The sequence below is a fragment of the Cydia strobilella genome, chromosome Z (genome assembly GCF_947568885.1).
Source record: "Cydia strobilella chromosome Z, ilCydStro3.1, whole genome shotgun sequence".
Taxonomy (NCBI): Eukaryota; Metazoa; Arthropoda; class Insecta; order Lepidoptera; family Tortricidae; genus Cydia; species Cydia strobilella.
The window spans coordinates 52320918-52338384 of NC_086068.1; the positions used below are offsets into that span (position 1 = coordinate 52320918).

Genomic DNA, 17467 nt, shown 5'->3' on the forward strand with positions numbered 1-17467 from the left:
AAGAATTTTAAACATCTTTCACTTTTGGGGGTAAATGAGAAAATTAAAAAATAAAGTTTTTCAAACCGTATGGGGCCCCCTATATATCCGAAATTACTGGGTCAAAATTTTTGAAAAAAAGAAATGTGCAGTCAAGCATGAGTCGGACTTAATTACTTAGTTTATGATCCGACCCCTACGGGTTTTTCTAAAGACATTTCACTCACATTTCACATAAAAAATACATTGTTTAAATCGTGTAATGTACGGAACCCTTGGAACGCGAGTCCGACTCGCACTTGACCGGTTTTTAAATACGGGAACTCGGGGCATGGCTTAAACTCATTTGATGACAAGAAAATTGCATATTGTCACTTAATGTTTAACTCTACTTACTAATACTAGTATATTATATCTATACTTATAATTATTTGATTTAATTATTACTCTCAGGGCCTTGCAAACACATACTAGAAATTGTTCTAGGGACTGATTTTTCCTCACACTCTCCTTTTTCTGGTGACTCTAGCTCATTCAAATGATTCAGATCTAAATCATGTCCAATTTTTGGACATAAACTAGTATCACTTTCAAGTAAATCTGTAATATCCATATTAATATTTAAATTTCCATTCACTTCACTTCCATTGCCAATACTACTGTCAGGTCCATTGTTGGAATTCAAAATCTTCATCACAGAGTCTCCGGCTTCACCTGAGTTTTCTTCGGAGACTTTATTAGGATTAACAAGTTCAGACATGTTATCAAGCTTCCAACTTTCCTTAGATGGCAGATCTACACAATCTTCGTTTGCTGGGGATGCTACATTATTAATAAGTTCATCACACTCGGTTTCTTTTGCCTGTTCAATGTATTTTCCTTCTGTAAAATCTGTCCCAATCTCCATTGCCTCAGATATTTCATAAGTAGATTCATAACTTTCAATATTTTCTTCAGTAGAAGCCATCTCAATATCTGCAATGTTACAGTCACCAGGTGCATATTTTGCGGTTTCGGCAGTACAGGCAACGGTACCTATTGATTCTTCATGAATAGCTGGCTCACTGTGTGCGATACTAATTCCTTCGGGTACCTCTTCAGCACCCTCTGGACTACAAATGTTAGTACAAATTGATTTTTGAGTAGAATCTAACTCATTATGTGCGACATCCATTTTATCCGGCAATTGGTTTACACTTCTAGAACAAGAAGCGCCCGCGCTATTGACTTCAGCAGAAATATTAATACTTTGCGTGCTATCTTCAGTTTTACGTGCGCAGTCAGAAACTTTAGAATCTTTTGTATCTGTAACTGGACTTGCTTCACTTTGCGCGATTTCAATTCCATCATCATTTTTGGAATCATTTGTATCAGTACAATTTGATTTTTGAGTAGAATCTAACTCATTACGTGCGACATCCATTTTATCCGGCAATTGGTTTACACTTCTAAAACAAAAAGCGCCCGCGCTATTGTTTTCAGCAGAAATATTAATACTTTGCGTGTTATCTTCAGTTTTACGTGCGGAGTCAGAAACTTCAGAATCTTTTGTATCTGTAGCTGGACTTGCTTCATTTTGCGCGATTTCAATTCCATCATCATTTTTGGAATCATTCGTATTTGGCGGCATTGACTGAGAATTATCACCTGTATTTTCATCGTCGGCAGAGCTCATAGATGAACATTCATCCTTAAACCTCGGCCACGCTTTGGTTTGTCTGGCAAGACCGACCGCCTTTTCCAGCTCTAATGTTACTGGGGACATAGCTTCGGCATTCAAGCCAATCTCTTGATCAATTTTCATTAAAATTTCATCACTACTTTGAGATCCGTCAGACTGTTTCAATTTTTCAATCAATTTATCAACTATTTGCACTGATGGTGAATTTAAATTTAGGAATTCTTCAGTGTCTACTGAAGTTTCTATCAAGTCTTTCTTGGCCTCTTCTGCAGTTTCAGTAGCAATGGTGGATTGAGTATCGGAGTTTGAATTTTCGGGATCATCACCATTAGATGAATCAGAGCCCTTGAGATGTTTCTTAACAAGAGGATCATTGTAATGTTTAATTACCATACTATCAAACAGTTCATCCGAAGGATCTCGCGGAATTAAATCTGGCCGTTTTAGAAGGGGATCTGCATTATGTTCCTTGAGAAGTTCCTCATATTGTCCAGATGAAGCAGATGATCCAGGATTCTCAACTATATCCGAATTCGTACTTAGTTCATCTTCAGCATCGCTTGATTTTGCAACATCATTGATACTGAGTTCAGCGCTTTCTGACGTAATACTTTGGTCATAATCCTTGTCAAACATTTGCCCTTCTTTTAGCGACACTTTTGACGAGTTATCGCTCTTTCCGGAATTGGTATTGTCGTCAAGATTGCTTCCATCATCAGATGACGCAAGGACTGTATGTTCTATGACAGCATCCGTAAGATGAGTATTTTTCACAACACTTGAAGAGGAACATTCAATTTCTTTACTTTCCTCCATTAAATCTCCACTCGCCACTGTGTATTTTTTATTCATTTTTTTTAAGGCATCATTTTTGTCAGCATCAGAATCATTAGAATTTTCTATACTTATTACGTCAGTGGGCTGCTGTTGTGTTGGTTGTTCATTGTCAGAGCTTGAGTCCAAAGTATCCGAAATAGCTATAGGGGTTTCTGAATCAGATGACGAAGAGACGGTGCGTATCTCACAGTCAGAATGTAATTTCTGTAACAAGTGTAGTTCATCCATGTCTGAACCAATTTCGTTACTATCATCACTCAAGCTTTGTATTTTGTCGTCTTCATTGACTACCGCAGATTTGCTTTCAGATTCTTCTTTTTTCTCACCAGTCTCTATGACGCATTCTTCATCTTTTTCTGTATTATCTTCAGATTGGACTTTATTAGGAATGTTCTTTTTGGATTGTTCTTGTAGCAGCCTTCTTAGCCTCTCTTTTCGTCTCTGTTTGCTTTCTAGAGAGGAGTCCTCATCGTTATCTTCCTCCTCAGTCTCGATTGGAGATTCTTCAGCGTCTTTGTCATCTATCTCTTCAGCCTCCAGTTTTAACTGACGTTGTCTGTCGCAAAATCTGGAATAATAATAATAACGATCAGCTATTTCGGATACTTAGGGCAATTTTTTTGTTGGCAATTTTTTTTTGTCAAATTTTAATCAAATTTGGTGGAAAGATAAGAGTTCCCTATTAATTTCATTTATTCATTGCAGAACCATGGTTACATAATGAAGGTATTAAGGCATGTATTAATTGCATGCATGGTTACCCTTCCAGGGCATAGCAACATAGTTAATATGTATTCTAAAAACTACTTAAAGTTCGTTACTCAACGGAAGTTTACATACATACCTACATTTTTTTTGTCAAAAAATGGGATTACGTAATTATTCCACCCAGAATGAGTAGCTCTTCAAACTTAACGAATTTTTAATAAAATGACAAAGAAAAACAAAAACAAACATGGGCGTAGCCAGCATTTTTTAAGGGGTGGGGCAGAAGTAGGGGAGGCTGTTTCAACCGTACCCTGTCACCATACAGGGTACGGTTAAACCGCTCGAATATTTTCGATCTACAGGAGAGTGAGGGTTAGGGCAAAGATAGATATAACTCCGTAATAGATGGATACAGTCTAAGGAAAAAACGTGCCTCGAAAATCAAGAAAATTTGATTCTCGCTCAGAGGGCGCTACTAGCTTTGGCCTACTGTCGTATAGATGGCGTTGACGATTTCGTTTGTTATTTAACAATTTTAACGCATATCAGTGAAAGAACATGGGTCAAAATCATAAAAATAATTAATGCAAATAAAAAAATCATTAATCCATATTTAAATACATGTTAGGGGAAAGAGGAGCGGATAAATAGTACTATGCCTTATGGGAAACGGTCGAAGAGATAGTTCAGATCCGGAAACCGCCATCAACTTTTAGTATGTTGTTGGGCATGGTATTGGGTCTCCAAAACATGAAAATGACCAATTTAGATTTTTTTATATTTTAATGCAGTTGTTCTGGCAAATACCTATATTTTGGTACAATTTTTTTTAATTTTTGGTCTGATTTTGATTTTTTGATATCTGTGTATGGCTTGAGACATCATCTTTAATATTGTAGTACATCGCTTTAACGTCCGACTTTTGGTTTGGTTGTAAAACCCAAATAATCGTTTTTTTTTACGTCATTTTCATTTCTTTTGTAAATTGCTCTTAAACTACTACAGTGTAGAAATTAAATATAGAATATTTAATTGGCTTTCATTTAATACCCCACATGTGTATGTGCAATGCAGTTTGGGAGCAATATGGAATATTCGCAAAGAGGCGGGAGTCATTCCGCTGAAGTAGATGGCCGGCGCCGCTGTCTCCCGGCAATTTTGGAAACCCAATACTAAATAACATACTAAAAGTTGAAAGCGGTTTCCGGATCTGAACAATATTCCCATAAGGCAAATCATATTACGATTCAAAGATTTTATTTTCGAGTCGATACTTTTACGGAGTATTTCAATTATTAGTTTTAGTGTACGTAGGCTGTTTTGTTTCGAACCCTGGTTTATTTTTATTGGTAAACCAGGGGTTGAGTGCAGTAGTAACAGAAACATTTTTTTTCCTTACTATCTTGTAGTTGTGAGAATAGCACAAGACTAGGGTAGATTTAATAATTAATAGGTACTAACAAGGAAGAAAAAAGCCTGTAAATAATCTAACTTCAGGCCTGTCCAGACGGAGACAATTTTTCCCTAATCTGATTAAATTGTCCGGTCAAATCAGGCCTTGCAAACGCCAATTTGGCTTGCCGATTATGACCGATATTACCGATAAAATGGGGTGCGGACGCAGGAAAACCAATTTGTGACGCTAGTACTTGGGGGGCATTTTTTAATCGTTTAAATATTTTTTATTTTTTAAATATTTGAGCGTTCTAAATTGAACAAATGCCCCCAAACGCGAATACTAGCGTCATAAATTGGTATTCTTGTGTATGCACCTCAATTTTTTCAGTAATATCGGTCATAATCGGTGGTCGAAATCAGCGAGCCATATTGGCGTTTGCGTCCGCACCACCTGATTTCATCAGACAATTTAATCAGATTGGCGAAAAATTGCTCCCGTCTGGACTGGCCTTAACTTTGTCCGGAAATCGCAAATAACTCTAATAGACAAAAAACTATAAAAGACACGATCTCTGTGCATGCGCGCTCGATTCGCGGAGTAATTTTTAAATTACCTAAATTAATATTAAATTTTCCGGTCAGAGACCAGAAGCGGTCAGAGATCAGGGTGGGGCAACTGCCCCACCTTGCCCCACCGTGGCTACGCCCATGAAAACAAATAATAAAAACCGGCCAAGTGCGAGTCGGACTCGCGTTTCAAGGGTTACGAACATTACACAATCTTTAACAAAGTATTTTTTTATGTGAAACGTGAGTTTTTAAAAACCCTTAGGGACGAATCAAAAACTAAGTAATTACCCGGATGGTTATTAATTTTCTAATTACATATTAGGTATTAATTACTTTTTGGCAGAAATTTGTTGTATGCAACGAAGAATGCTGCACTTCCATAAAAAGACATAGTTTACTTATTAATTTAGTACTTGGACTACTAACTACTCGTATTTTTTTCTGTTTGGCAGCAAATAATGTTTTTGTTGGTTTGGCACTGACTTCAAAAACTAAGTAATTACTCGGATGGTTATAAATTTTCTTATTATTAGGTATTAATTACTTTTTGGCAGAAATTTGCTTTACGACGGGATAAGGACTGGTAAAAGGGGTACTTATATAAAAAAATATTTTGTGCTGTTCAGTGGATTGGTTTTTTGAAGGCAGTTCTTCTTCTTCAGAAATTAAGTTACTTATTTTGGTTTCGTTTTTTATTATTTAAATTTTTTATTATATTTTTTTGTTTATTTTACTTTCTAGTGATAGATATGTACTTGTTTTATTTTAACTTTAAGCTAAAAAACTAGTTTGTTTATAGTTACGCTCTCCATTTAGTTTTGGGCTAATCGATGATAATCGCGACGATACATAAATATGACTATTATGACGTATCGGTAGTTAGGTAAAGGTATTATGTTCCGTCGTTTGTCGTGTTCGTATTGTTGTTACTAAGATTTAGTTTGCCTAGGGTTACAATTATGTATATCTAGTCAGTTATTCTCCGCTGGCTTGGTCACCTGGAGAGGATGGGAGAGGATCGTGCTGTGAGAAGAGCGTATGTGGGGCATCCGGGCGGAAAATGTCCGTCTGGGCGTCCCAGATACCGCTGGAGTGACGAAGCCCTAAAAGACCTGTCCGCCCTCGAAATACCCAACTGGCGTGAAGTGGCGCAGAATAGGGCAGAGTGGCGCTCTCTTGTGTCGGAGGCCAAGGTCCTTTTTGGGTCACTGAGCCAGTGAAGTATAGTATATCTAGCTAGATAGATTAAGAATTGTAAAGAAAAAGTCAAGTCTCAAAGAACTCGACAAGATACAAGTAGAGGCATGTAAATTAGAGATGGGCCGAATATTCGGTAATTATTCGGTATTCGGCATATTTTTCAATGTTCGTATTCGGCCGAATAGTTCGGTTCGAACTGTCGAATATTTACCGAATAAACAATTTTATTAAGGGCGGACGCGGATACACTTCGCGATCAGGTATGCGTTTCTGTTTCTTTTCATAATCATGGTCTTCCCTTCCCGGTTGATCGGGAGAAGGGTCAAAAACACGTTATGAGTACAGACCGCGGATCTGAATGAACTTGTTTTCAGCGTTTTAGCAAAGAGGATATAATAAGATAGAGCGGTACTGTCATAGTAAATTTTGTAACAACTGTAAATTCACTGCCATCTATCGACATACTTTAAAACTAATATGCGTACTGATATGCGTTAAAATTATAAATAACAAACGAAACCGTCAACGCCCTCTATACCAAGTACCAATACCCCTAAATTATAAATAGGCCAAAACTGGTGGCGCCATCTGATCGAGAATCAAATTTTCGTCATTTTCGAGGCACGTTTTTTCCTTAGACTGTATCCATCTATTACGGAGTTATATCTATCTTTGGTTTAAGGCAGTTTTAATAATAATAATAAATAATTTATTTCAGACCGAGCTGATCCATAGTTTGTTAGTTACAGAGTATCTTAATAACTATGTTAGTGGCACAATACAAAAACAACAATAATTAAAATTGAACAATACAAATATAAAAACTACATATATTACCTACACCATATAGAAAAAATTATTTGGCAGGGGCAAGCGTGGCAGACAACCTGCTCTACTTGGCCCTGCCAATCGCCACTTCCACCCAGTAGCGAGTGAGAGGAGAGTCGAGACGCTCAGCCAACGCCCTCAGAAGGCCGTTGCTGCTGCCCCGCATACGACTTAGCAGTGATCCAACTCTTTTTCTCCTGACGGCGAAAAAGTCATCTGTACGCGCCTCAGCAAACATTCTGGATGCACTGCAATGTCTCGGCAGCCGCAACAACATTCTGAGGATGTTGTTGTATTGCACGCGAATTGCGTTGTAGGCTCTCTGTGTAAATTTCACCCACAGACTACACGTGTAGAACGTCCAAGTTTTAGCCCAACCGAATATTCGTATTCGGCAAGTCCGTATTCGGCCCATGGCTAATGTAAATGATAGACCTTACTCCCACTCGCACTCCCACTCCCTCTCACTCTTCCACTCCCACTCACTCCGTCTCCCATTCCCACTCCCACTCCATCTCCCACTCCCTCTCCCTCTCCCACTTCCTCTCCTACTCCCACTCCCATTCATTAAAAAATTATCTAAATCGGATTCAAAAATCAAATTTTACGATATACCGATAGCAGTGCCACATACCGGGTCCAATTGGTTTTTCAAACCATCCATGTATACTTAATGTACTTCTCCAGAATGTAACAATCACTTTTCTGAATACCGCATCAAAATCGATTTACATATACATTACATTATACATTCATTCGATATACATTCATACATACGGGTCAAATCAGGTTCTCAGCCTCCTTTTTTTTGAAGGCGGTTAAAAAATCGCACTAAAATGTATCAACAACAAACCTTTAGAAATTATAAATTAACTCACATTGCAATGTCTGATCTTAATTGGGTAATGAAGATAATTAGTAGAGATGGGCCGAATATGGACTTTGCCGAATGCGAATATTCGGTTCAACTCTTACCGAACCGAATATTCGGTGGGCTAAAACTGCCTAAAAACCTGAAAACAAGTTCATACAGGTCTGTGGTCTGCACTCATCACGTGTTTTTGATCCTTCCCCTTTCGATCCGACCGACCCGAAAATTTTATGAAAAAAAACGGAACCGTCTCATGCCGTGAACACCGAAGTTCGCAAATTGGGCATCTTTCTCTGTCACCCTAATTAAGCCATAATTGGAGTAAAAGAGAAAGATGCCTGCAATTTGCAAACTTCGGTCTTCGTGGTAGGCCCTCTAATCGCGAAGTGCACCCGAGCCAGCTTAGAGGACGCCCTTAAAAAAAATATCGGTAAATATTCAGCAGTGCGAACCGAACTATTCGGCCGAATACGAAATTTTAAAAATATGCTGAACATGCCGAATACCGAATAAATACCGAATATTCGGCCCATCTCTAATAATTAGTATTTGGATTTTTATTTCAAATAACAGTGGGAGGAAAGCTGCAAAGTATAAATTGTACATATACTATGCTGTTTATATGTATATTTATACTAACAACTTACTTATCAAATACTTCGGTTTCCTTCGTGTTTGCCAGGCGGCGATTAGCTTCCAATTGCTTCTTAAGTTCATCACTTTGCTCGGCAGGATCGCTGTTAGCGTTAATTCTAGAGGTAGCCAATCGCCATTCATTTTCTTGTCTGCGTCTCTGTAGCTTCCTACCGCACCGCACGAAGAGATCTCTAGCTGAAATTTGATACAAGGTTCGAGTTAGATACTAAATCAAATAACTTATCGTACATAAATAATACACACACAAGACAAGTCATACAATCAGAAAATTTTAGATCTTCTGTACCCGAAAAATAAGGATGCTGAAGCCTAATTTTTTCGACAAAATCGATATTTACATTAGTTTTCGATTGTCTCAAAATTGTAGGCTTTTGCGTCGCCTTCCTTTTTTTAACCGTATAGTTTTTTTTACATTATTACTACGTACAATTTGTACCTGATATAATATTTAATCCAAAAATCATGTTTAGATAATATTAAATTTATCATACTTTTCAATCAAAATGTTTTTTCACAAATGGTATGAAAATGTTTTAATTTTAAACCATTTAAGGCTACGCGCGCACTGCGGTGCGGCGAGTTGCGGTGCGTTTTTAAAAAAGCAAAGGAAAAAAAACCGTGTGTATCCAGTACGCGCACAGCGGTGACATATCCGCACGTTTTGCCATTCTAGTCCCATCTCAAGTTAAGAACGAACGTTGAAAATGGACTACTACGCTAGGCGACGACATTACCGCGCAGCACCGTGTCGCGACAACAACTGCGACACTGGATGGCTGCCGGCCGGTGTCCGCACGGATTTTATTCCGCAGTGCGCGGATTTATTCAATAGTCTATAGGATGCAGAAAATTCGTGCGACGCCGCACCGCAAACAATCTGCAGCAAACCACAGATTTTAATCCGCATACAGATTATTTTCCGCAATGCGCGCACTTCAAGGAGGTTGCATACTTCACAGATTTTGCGAAAAAAACGCACGGCAGAAATCCGCAGTGCGCGCGTAGCCTAATACTCTCTATCGTAATTTTAGTCTTATGAATGAATTATTACACGAGTACCAAAAACAAAATATAAGACATACCTAATTATGTTTATCTTTCTTCTAAAAATAGACATACCTTCTTCCATTATGAAGGCCTCACTCCAGCCAAGCTTATCAATCTCATTCGCCTCCCTGACACAGCGCAAAACGTCGTGAAAGTCGGGAAATGTTACGGTACTCTTCTTGTTGATCCACGCCTCGAGGCGCTTCGCAGGCGCGGCCGAGAGTCCCGGCCGGGGGTCTATCACAATCCGGGGTTTTGAAGGCAGCTTAGTGTTGGTCATTTGACAAAACTTGGCATGCACTCGTACCATTCTCTCCTTATACCTGTAAACGTGATCGAAACACATTTAGGTAAATAAACAAAATTATATTATTCAGCCATATCTAACATCGCATTAAATAGAGTCCGACCAAGATAACTCTGCAACGTATTTGAAATGACAAAGTGTGGCCATGTCATCGTTCATGTCATTTTTCTATGAAAATATTACGTTTATTGCCTCACTTTTTTCTTATTTAAATCGGTGCAGAGTTAGTTTTGACGGACTGTATATAATATACATATATCAATGATCATCTAACGTAAATGTCCCAGTGCAGAACATCAGAACAGTACCTCAATAGTTGCCACCTTCAGGATTCCAAGCAATAAAGGTGACAAACGGGCAGTCAACTACTGGAATTAGACTTAACACTAGCATGCTTACCTTAAGAGTGATATTATTATTATTAACATTCAATTATTTTATCTTCTATTGTGTAACGAAAGTTACCAGTATACACATGTATCTTAAATTTTAGTTACCACAAGGGAACCAATTAAATAGACTATTAAAAGCTTAAACAATTTGTAATCCAAATATTTTGCTACTATGACATTCAACGTCAGAGAACTTGAAACTAAGTGAGAATTCTAGCAAAAATTTAAGAACAAATCACCACAAAAGTATTTTAGTGTACTCTACTCACTTTTCAGTAAGTAAATAAACAGAGTCTTCTTCATCATCAAAGTCTACTTCTTGGGCTTCAAGTTTCTGAATGGCTCGGTTTAGTTTCTTAAGTGTCTTTTCTAATTTTCGAATCTGCCTCTGCTTGTTAGGATCTAATTCATTTTCTTTTCCATATAGAAAGCTATCTTTGTCCACATCTGAAAAATTCGATAGCAAATTACAGGCATACAGCTGAACTGATATAACCTACATACCTTATGAAATGTGTCAAGCAGTACAGCTAAAAGAAAAGCTACAAAGAGCTAACCTTGTACTGTGACTAATGTCCTAACTTGCAAATAGCATTTTAATCTCAAAATATGCAATGAATTTACCTTTCGACATGGGTTCTTCTACTGGCACTTGTTTCATATACTTTCGTTGTAAATTCAATTCATCTACAATGTCTTTGATATACAAATACATTTTTTCAGGGGCAGCCTCCATAGCTGTTATTTTACTAGATACCATATCAAGAAATTCTTCTGATTCTGTATATTCCTTTGGTGCCTGCTTATAATAAGGCTTAATCTTTTTTTCAATTATCTTTTCCATATCATTGGAGTTTTCTAATTGAATACATAAGCTGATGAAGTTTTGATAAATAGGATGAAATTCACTTGGCAATCCAACATCTTTTCTCGGAGCCACTTTAGTGTTCTGTTTTGGCTGTACAGGTTTGATTTGTCTGACTGATACAGTACCCTGCTTGTTTAGTGCTATCTCAACTGATGTTTTTTCTGTTTCCATAATTTCTGGTGTTAAAGAAATTATTTTACTTTCTTTATTTACTTTAGTATTTGATTTGTCACTTTCCTTTGAATTTGAATTATTTGTATTCAGATGACTGTCTAGATCCATTGGCTCAAATTCAATTTCAAGTGTATTCATTTCTTCAATGGTTGCCAGCTCACTTGGGTAATCTAGTTTCTTTTTACTCTGTGGGACTCTTTTTGCAGTGTCTGCTTCATTGTCACTACCTCCAGCAACATCTTCGCCAACGACGCTACCCTTGTTGGGGCTGTCATCAATCATAATTACTTTTTCAGTGCTTAGTTCCCGTGTTCGCCTTGTTTTTACTGGTTTAACAGGACTATCTTCTATTGTGATTTCAATATACTTAGGAACCTCTGGCTCTTTATTATTTGTATCCTCTTGTGTAGGTGCTGCCTCTTCTTGAGGTACAATTTTATCTTCTTGAATAGATATCTCAATTTGTTTTTCTGGTCTCACATACCACTGAGGACTTTTAGATGATGTAGAAGCATCATCATCATCAAGTTCAACTGTTTGCACCACCTCTAGTTTTCTCTTTTTACTTAGGTTTGTTGGCTGTTTTGGTACAGTTTTTGGATTAAAAGCTTTTGATGGAATTGTCTTTGAGAATACAGGTTTTGGAAGCATAATCATATTTGGAGAAGGCTTCGCTGCTGACCCTGTCTTCTTAATGGTGATGCTGGGTGGCAATCTTTGCAGAGGTTGTGGTCTATTCTGCTGAGGTTTTTTTATCTGTATCGGAGTTTTTAACTTTGTGATGGCAGCATTTGCTGGTAGACTAAGCGGGTTAAATATTTTTCCCTTAGTTGGGGGTGGTTGGGCCACTTTTTTCCCCGCTGCTTTCTTTTTAACGGCAGCAAGCTTTTGATTTTGGTTTATGGATTTGTCTACTGAACTGCCACTTGTTTTTGTGATGGTTATATTTTTCCCCAGTTTTGGTAGTTGCGGTACTCTTTTGACAGGTTTGATTGTCACTCCATGGAGGTTTGCCGGAATGTGAACCATTGCATTTCTTACATTCATCTAAAACACATTAATAAGAGCAATAAAAGACCTTGAAACAAAATATTCAGTCATGATGTCAGCCATGGCTAAGAGTAATGGCATGAGTTAACATCTTAAACCAGACTGATGACATACATTTTTGACTTTGGCAAAAATTTCAATATTTGGTACAAGCTTCTATCGCTGACTGTACTTTTCTTTCCAAAAGCAACTAATACTCATTGAGACAATTCTAAAAACCCTAAGCAAAATTAGTTTGTGTTGTTTTATTAGTAGAGTTCCCATGGCCTGTGGCCTGGCATGGCCTGTCTTCTTCATCAGATCAGCTCCATGTCATCATAATATTGCATTGTCATCCAATTTACATATTATGTACGCAAAATTTCAACTCAATCGAAAATCGGGAAGTAGGTCAAATTTAGCTTCTGAGATTTGACCCACACTAACAGCGCAAGTTAAATAAAAGCTTGTAAAAATTCATAAAGAGCCTTACAGACCTGGCTTCTAAATTTCTTCTATGTGCAATGTCAGATTTGAAAAAATGCACTCTAGTTATGCATAATCTGTCCACAATTAGCATTTAGCAGCATAACTTATTTAACATTAAGAATTTTACTAATTAGTACAAATAATTATTTGCTTATTAGTGTAATTATTATTCGCTGTGCATACTTAAAATACCTGCTTTGACACAAACTTTTGCTTCCCTCTAGTCTAGTGAGCTGACATATGGTGCTCAAATCTTCACAGGTTTAATAGATAGTATATGCATTGCAAATTATATATAGCATATTTAGAAACCATGAAATGATTATATGTGCACAGACTACATTATACATTAGTACAATGTAGTCTGTGCACATATAATAGACTACATTAGTTGTGTATGTGAGCATTGCATTAATAAGATTAGGTACCTTAGAGCAGGGTTTCTTAAAGTGGGGTCCACGGACCCCTCAGGGGTCCATAGCATGTTTATCGGGGGTCCGCAGTAAGTCAGTTACCTACTTTAAATATACTTATTAGAAAATTTTGTAGTAAACTTGACGAAATCTAAGTGTAATGAAACTTAATTTATAAAAAATATAGATAAGGGTTTTTATTATTTTCCTAAAATATTTTTTGACCCGGTCCATGGAAATATTTAAATTGTGAAAATGGTCCGTGACTGCAAAAAGTTTAAGAAACCCTGCCTTAGAGGGAAGGGTGGACATTTTAAAAATGGATTATTTTTATCATAACAGTAGATCATAGGCATATAAATCTGAATACATATAATTTGTCAGTGATTGTATGAATAATTATTCATGCTTAACCATTTTATTAATTTTAAACTACTTGTTTTTAAAAATATACATCATTCACTATGATGTGCGTAAGCCTTATTTTGACAGTAGGTACCTCAAAAGCAATTATATATTAGTAGTTTACTTTAAGGCAATGCATTTATAAATACATATAAATATAATACAAGTATTGTGTAGCAGGTTCAGTGGTTTAGTTCCAATTTTCGAATCCAGACATCATTAAAATAAATATAAATATAGCTTCTAGTAACATTGCCACCATGTGTGGATCAATCAACATTTTCATATAATCCTTACCCTTATACATACATGCAATGCTTGCCTCTGAGACTCTCGATTACATTACCATGATAATTACAAGTACATTATTTTTTGGCTATATGTGTGGGGTAAATAGAGTGTTAATGTGGGGTTAATATGTACAGTAATTATTCATATTTATTTTAAATTATATCAGTCATCCTTAAGACAAAAGAACATAATAGCAATAATAAAAGTTGTCTTACACACATAAGTGTTGTATTTAGTACAGCAAACTTTTATTTCATCCAGCATTTGCATTATTTGTACAAAGGTCAGTTGCTGGAAGCCTTTTACTGCAGTTGGACCGATTCCTTTAACATTCTGATGCCAATGCCAATTTGACCTTAAATATATATATATAATAATATTTACCCTATATATATATAGTTCTTGAAAAAGGTAATTGGTGAGTAATTAGAATATTTACAGTGAAAATTAAAATATATATGCAGAACAAAACAACCATAAATTAAATTATTATTATTACAGATATTTATATCTTTGGAAGATTACTGGGGACTATAAATACAAAAAATAAGAACTGGATAATAAACGCACCTCAAAAGCATCATCAGTCATGCGCCATCACGCAAACATTACAAAGTTAAATTACAGACGCCTTTTTTAAATGAAAGGCTTATTGCAAACATGTGCTAACAGAGCACGAAACATATTCGCCTTATAATATGTATCTACCTTTTTAGGAGGAGGCGGCCCGGGTTCTTCGTCTGAAGACCCCAATTCTATGATGTCTACAGTTTCCATGGTGGTTTTGGCACTGCTTGCACTGTCTCAAGACTATTACTCGGATATTGCAATAAGCTAATAAACGAAAAGCGTCCCATTCAATATCAATAACAACATTAAAATCCTATGTTTCCAATAAAAAATTAATACTTCAAGACTGTTTTAGTGTTATCGGCGCCATAATAGCTTAATAGCTAAATAGAGAGTACGAATTATGGATGGTATAGAAAGGATCGCAATCTCTTATGGCAGAATTGTTGTAAAAGTGACCGCGTTAAGCTTTAAATAATAGTTCCTAATCTCTCCGGTGGCGCTAGTTAGGCTCTGGGACATGAGTATAACATGAACCATATAAGGCAACAAATAACCCGACCAAATTACGTAGGTTGTTTTTTGATAGTATTTCGGTGTATGGTGGCGCCGCCTAATTACTGTTTTTTGATGGACACTTTTCATACATAGAGATTTGGCTCCTATATTGTTTCACCGGATGGTCTCACCGGAAGATCAGCGCTGGAAGTCGCCAGCAACATGCTGAGGTGAAACCATTTCGTGGCACTTTTTCTTTTTATTTATGTTTCTCTGTTTTGTATAATTTTCTATTTGTGTGCTAACGAATAAATTATTTCTATTCTATTCTATTCTTTATACAGTCTCCATGGTACGAGTAAAGACTGTAGAGCAAAGAATATAATACTCACTAGGAGCTGTAGAGAGCGAATAGACTAGAGAGCATGGAGACTATATAAAGGAGCCAAATCTCTATGTATGAAAAGTGTCCATCAAAAAACAGTAATTAGGCGGCGCCACCATACACCGGGTTATTTGTTGCCTTATATGGTTCATGTTATACTCATGTCCCAGAGCCTAACTAGCGCCACCGGAGAGATTAGGAACTATTATTTAAAGCTGAAAGCGGTCACTTTTGCAACAATTCTGCCATAGATTGGCGTCCTTTCTATACCATCCATACTAGAGAGAATTAAAACCACAGACTTTGATTATATGGATGAATCCATTCTCTTGTCACTCAATAGAGGCTTTAGTGGAGTCCAGACGGGACAATAGAATCGACCGATTTGATCAGAAATGTAATTGGCGTCAAATTAATCACCAATTGAAACACTAGAGCGCGAATTGCGGTGCGAAGTCGCGAACGTGAGTGTGAGTCTAGTTCGCTATTCAGCGAAATCGACTCTTTAGAAAAAAAGGCCCCCAAACGAAAATACCTCGAAAATACTAGTTGCGTCTGCACGATCATTTTTTTTCTTATGATATAGGAGGCAAACGAGCAGACGGATCACCTGATAGTAAGCGATTACCGCCGCCCATGGACACCTGCAACATCAGAGGGGTTGTAAGTGCGTTGCCGGCCTTTAAGATGGGAGTACGCTCTTTTCTTCAAGTGAAGGTCGTATTGGTCGGATTTTATCGGTAATATCGGTCACAGCAATAATCGGCAGTCGGAATCGGGGAGCCAAATTGACGTTTGCGTACGCACGGCCTGATTTGATCGGACAAAAATTTCGGACTCGGCTTTTGGCGTCATATTGCCGGTTTACATTAGTGCTAGACAGAGGGCTAGTCAATAAAAAATCCAATTTCATGCATTTTAAATCCGCCCGTTTATGTGCTGTTAGCTGTTTATGCAGTTTAAGTACTAATTTAGCCGCATTTTTATTAAAACCTCATTCTTATCTCAGAATCAAAGAGTAAAGTAAGTATAGTAGGCTGTGTCCCTCAGACTCGCCTACGCTGGGCCATGGTATACAGGAGCCATAATCTTTAACCTATCGGGCCCTCCTAACTCGTGCGCGAGTGTGGAGTCTAGTTCGCTAATCAGCGACATCGACTCCACACTCGCATTCGCGGCTTCGCGCCGCGTAGTCTGGACTGGAGCGGGCTTATAGAAGGTAGAGGTATTCTATACTCCACGCTTCAACCATAAAGGGCCCTCCACACTCGTGTGCGAATCGCGGCGTGAAGCCGCGAACGCGAGTGTGGAGTCTAGTTCGCTAATCAGCGACATCGACTCCACACTCGCATTCGCGGCTTCGCGCTGCGTAGTCTGGACTGGAGCGGGCTTATAGAAGGTAGAGGTATTCTATACTCCACGCTTTAACCATAAAGGGCCCTCCACACTCGTGTGCGAATCGCGGCGTGAAGCCGCGAACGCGAGTGTGGAGTCTAGTTCTCTAATCAGCGAAATCGACTCCACACTCGCGTTCGCGGCTTCGCGTCGCGTAGTCTGGAGCGAACTTAATGTGTGGGGAAAGCCTCAGGGAAAGCGATGTGAGTTTGACACATCAAACCACCATCAAACATAGACAGAGAGAATCATACTATCTTTGTCTTACTTACACTAGTACTAGCACCCAAACGAAAAGGATGAGTAAGTATAGTTATGTTTGGTTTGAATATGGAATATCATTAGGCAGTTGCCTTCCTTATTGCCATGGAGACTATATAAAGGAGCCAAATCTCTATGTATGAAAAGTGGCCATCAAAAAACAGTAATTAGGCGGCGCCACCATACACCGAAATACTACCAAAAACAACCTACG

The 17467-nt window shown here is 37.7% G+C and overlaps 1 protein-coding gene across 1 annotated transcript; it reads right to left on the reverse strand.

Moving 5' to 3' along the window:
• Positions 1-383: 383 nt before the first annotated feature.
• On the reverse strand, positions 384-15060 carry LOC134753939 (uncharacterized). The gene is made up of 7 exons (XM_063689926.1): positions 14853-15060; positions 11100-12564; positions 10745-10922; positions 9849-10099; positions 8720-8903; positions 1501-3065; positions 384-1266 (listed from the first exon to the last, which is right to left on the reverse strand). The coding sequence occupies exons 1-7, from the start codon at positions 14919-14921 to the stop codon at positions 416-418; spliced, it is 4563 nt and encodes a 1520-aa protein (XP_063545996.1). The 5' UTR covers positions 14922-15060; the 3' UTR covers positions 384-415.
• Positions 15061-17467: the final 2407 nt, after the last annotated feature.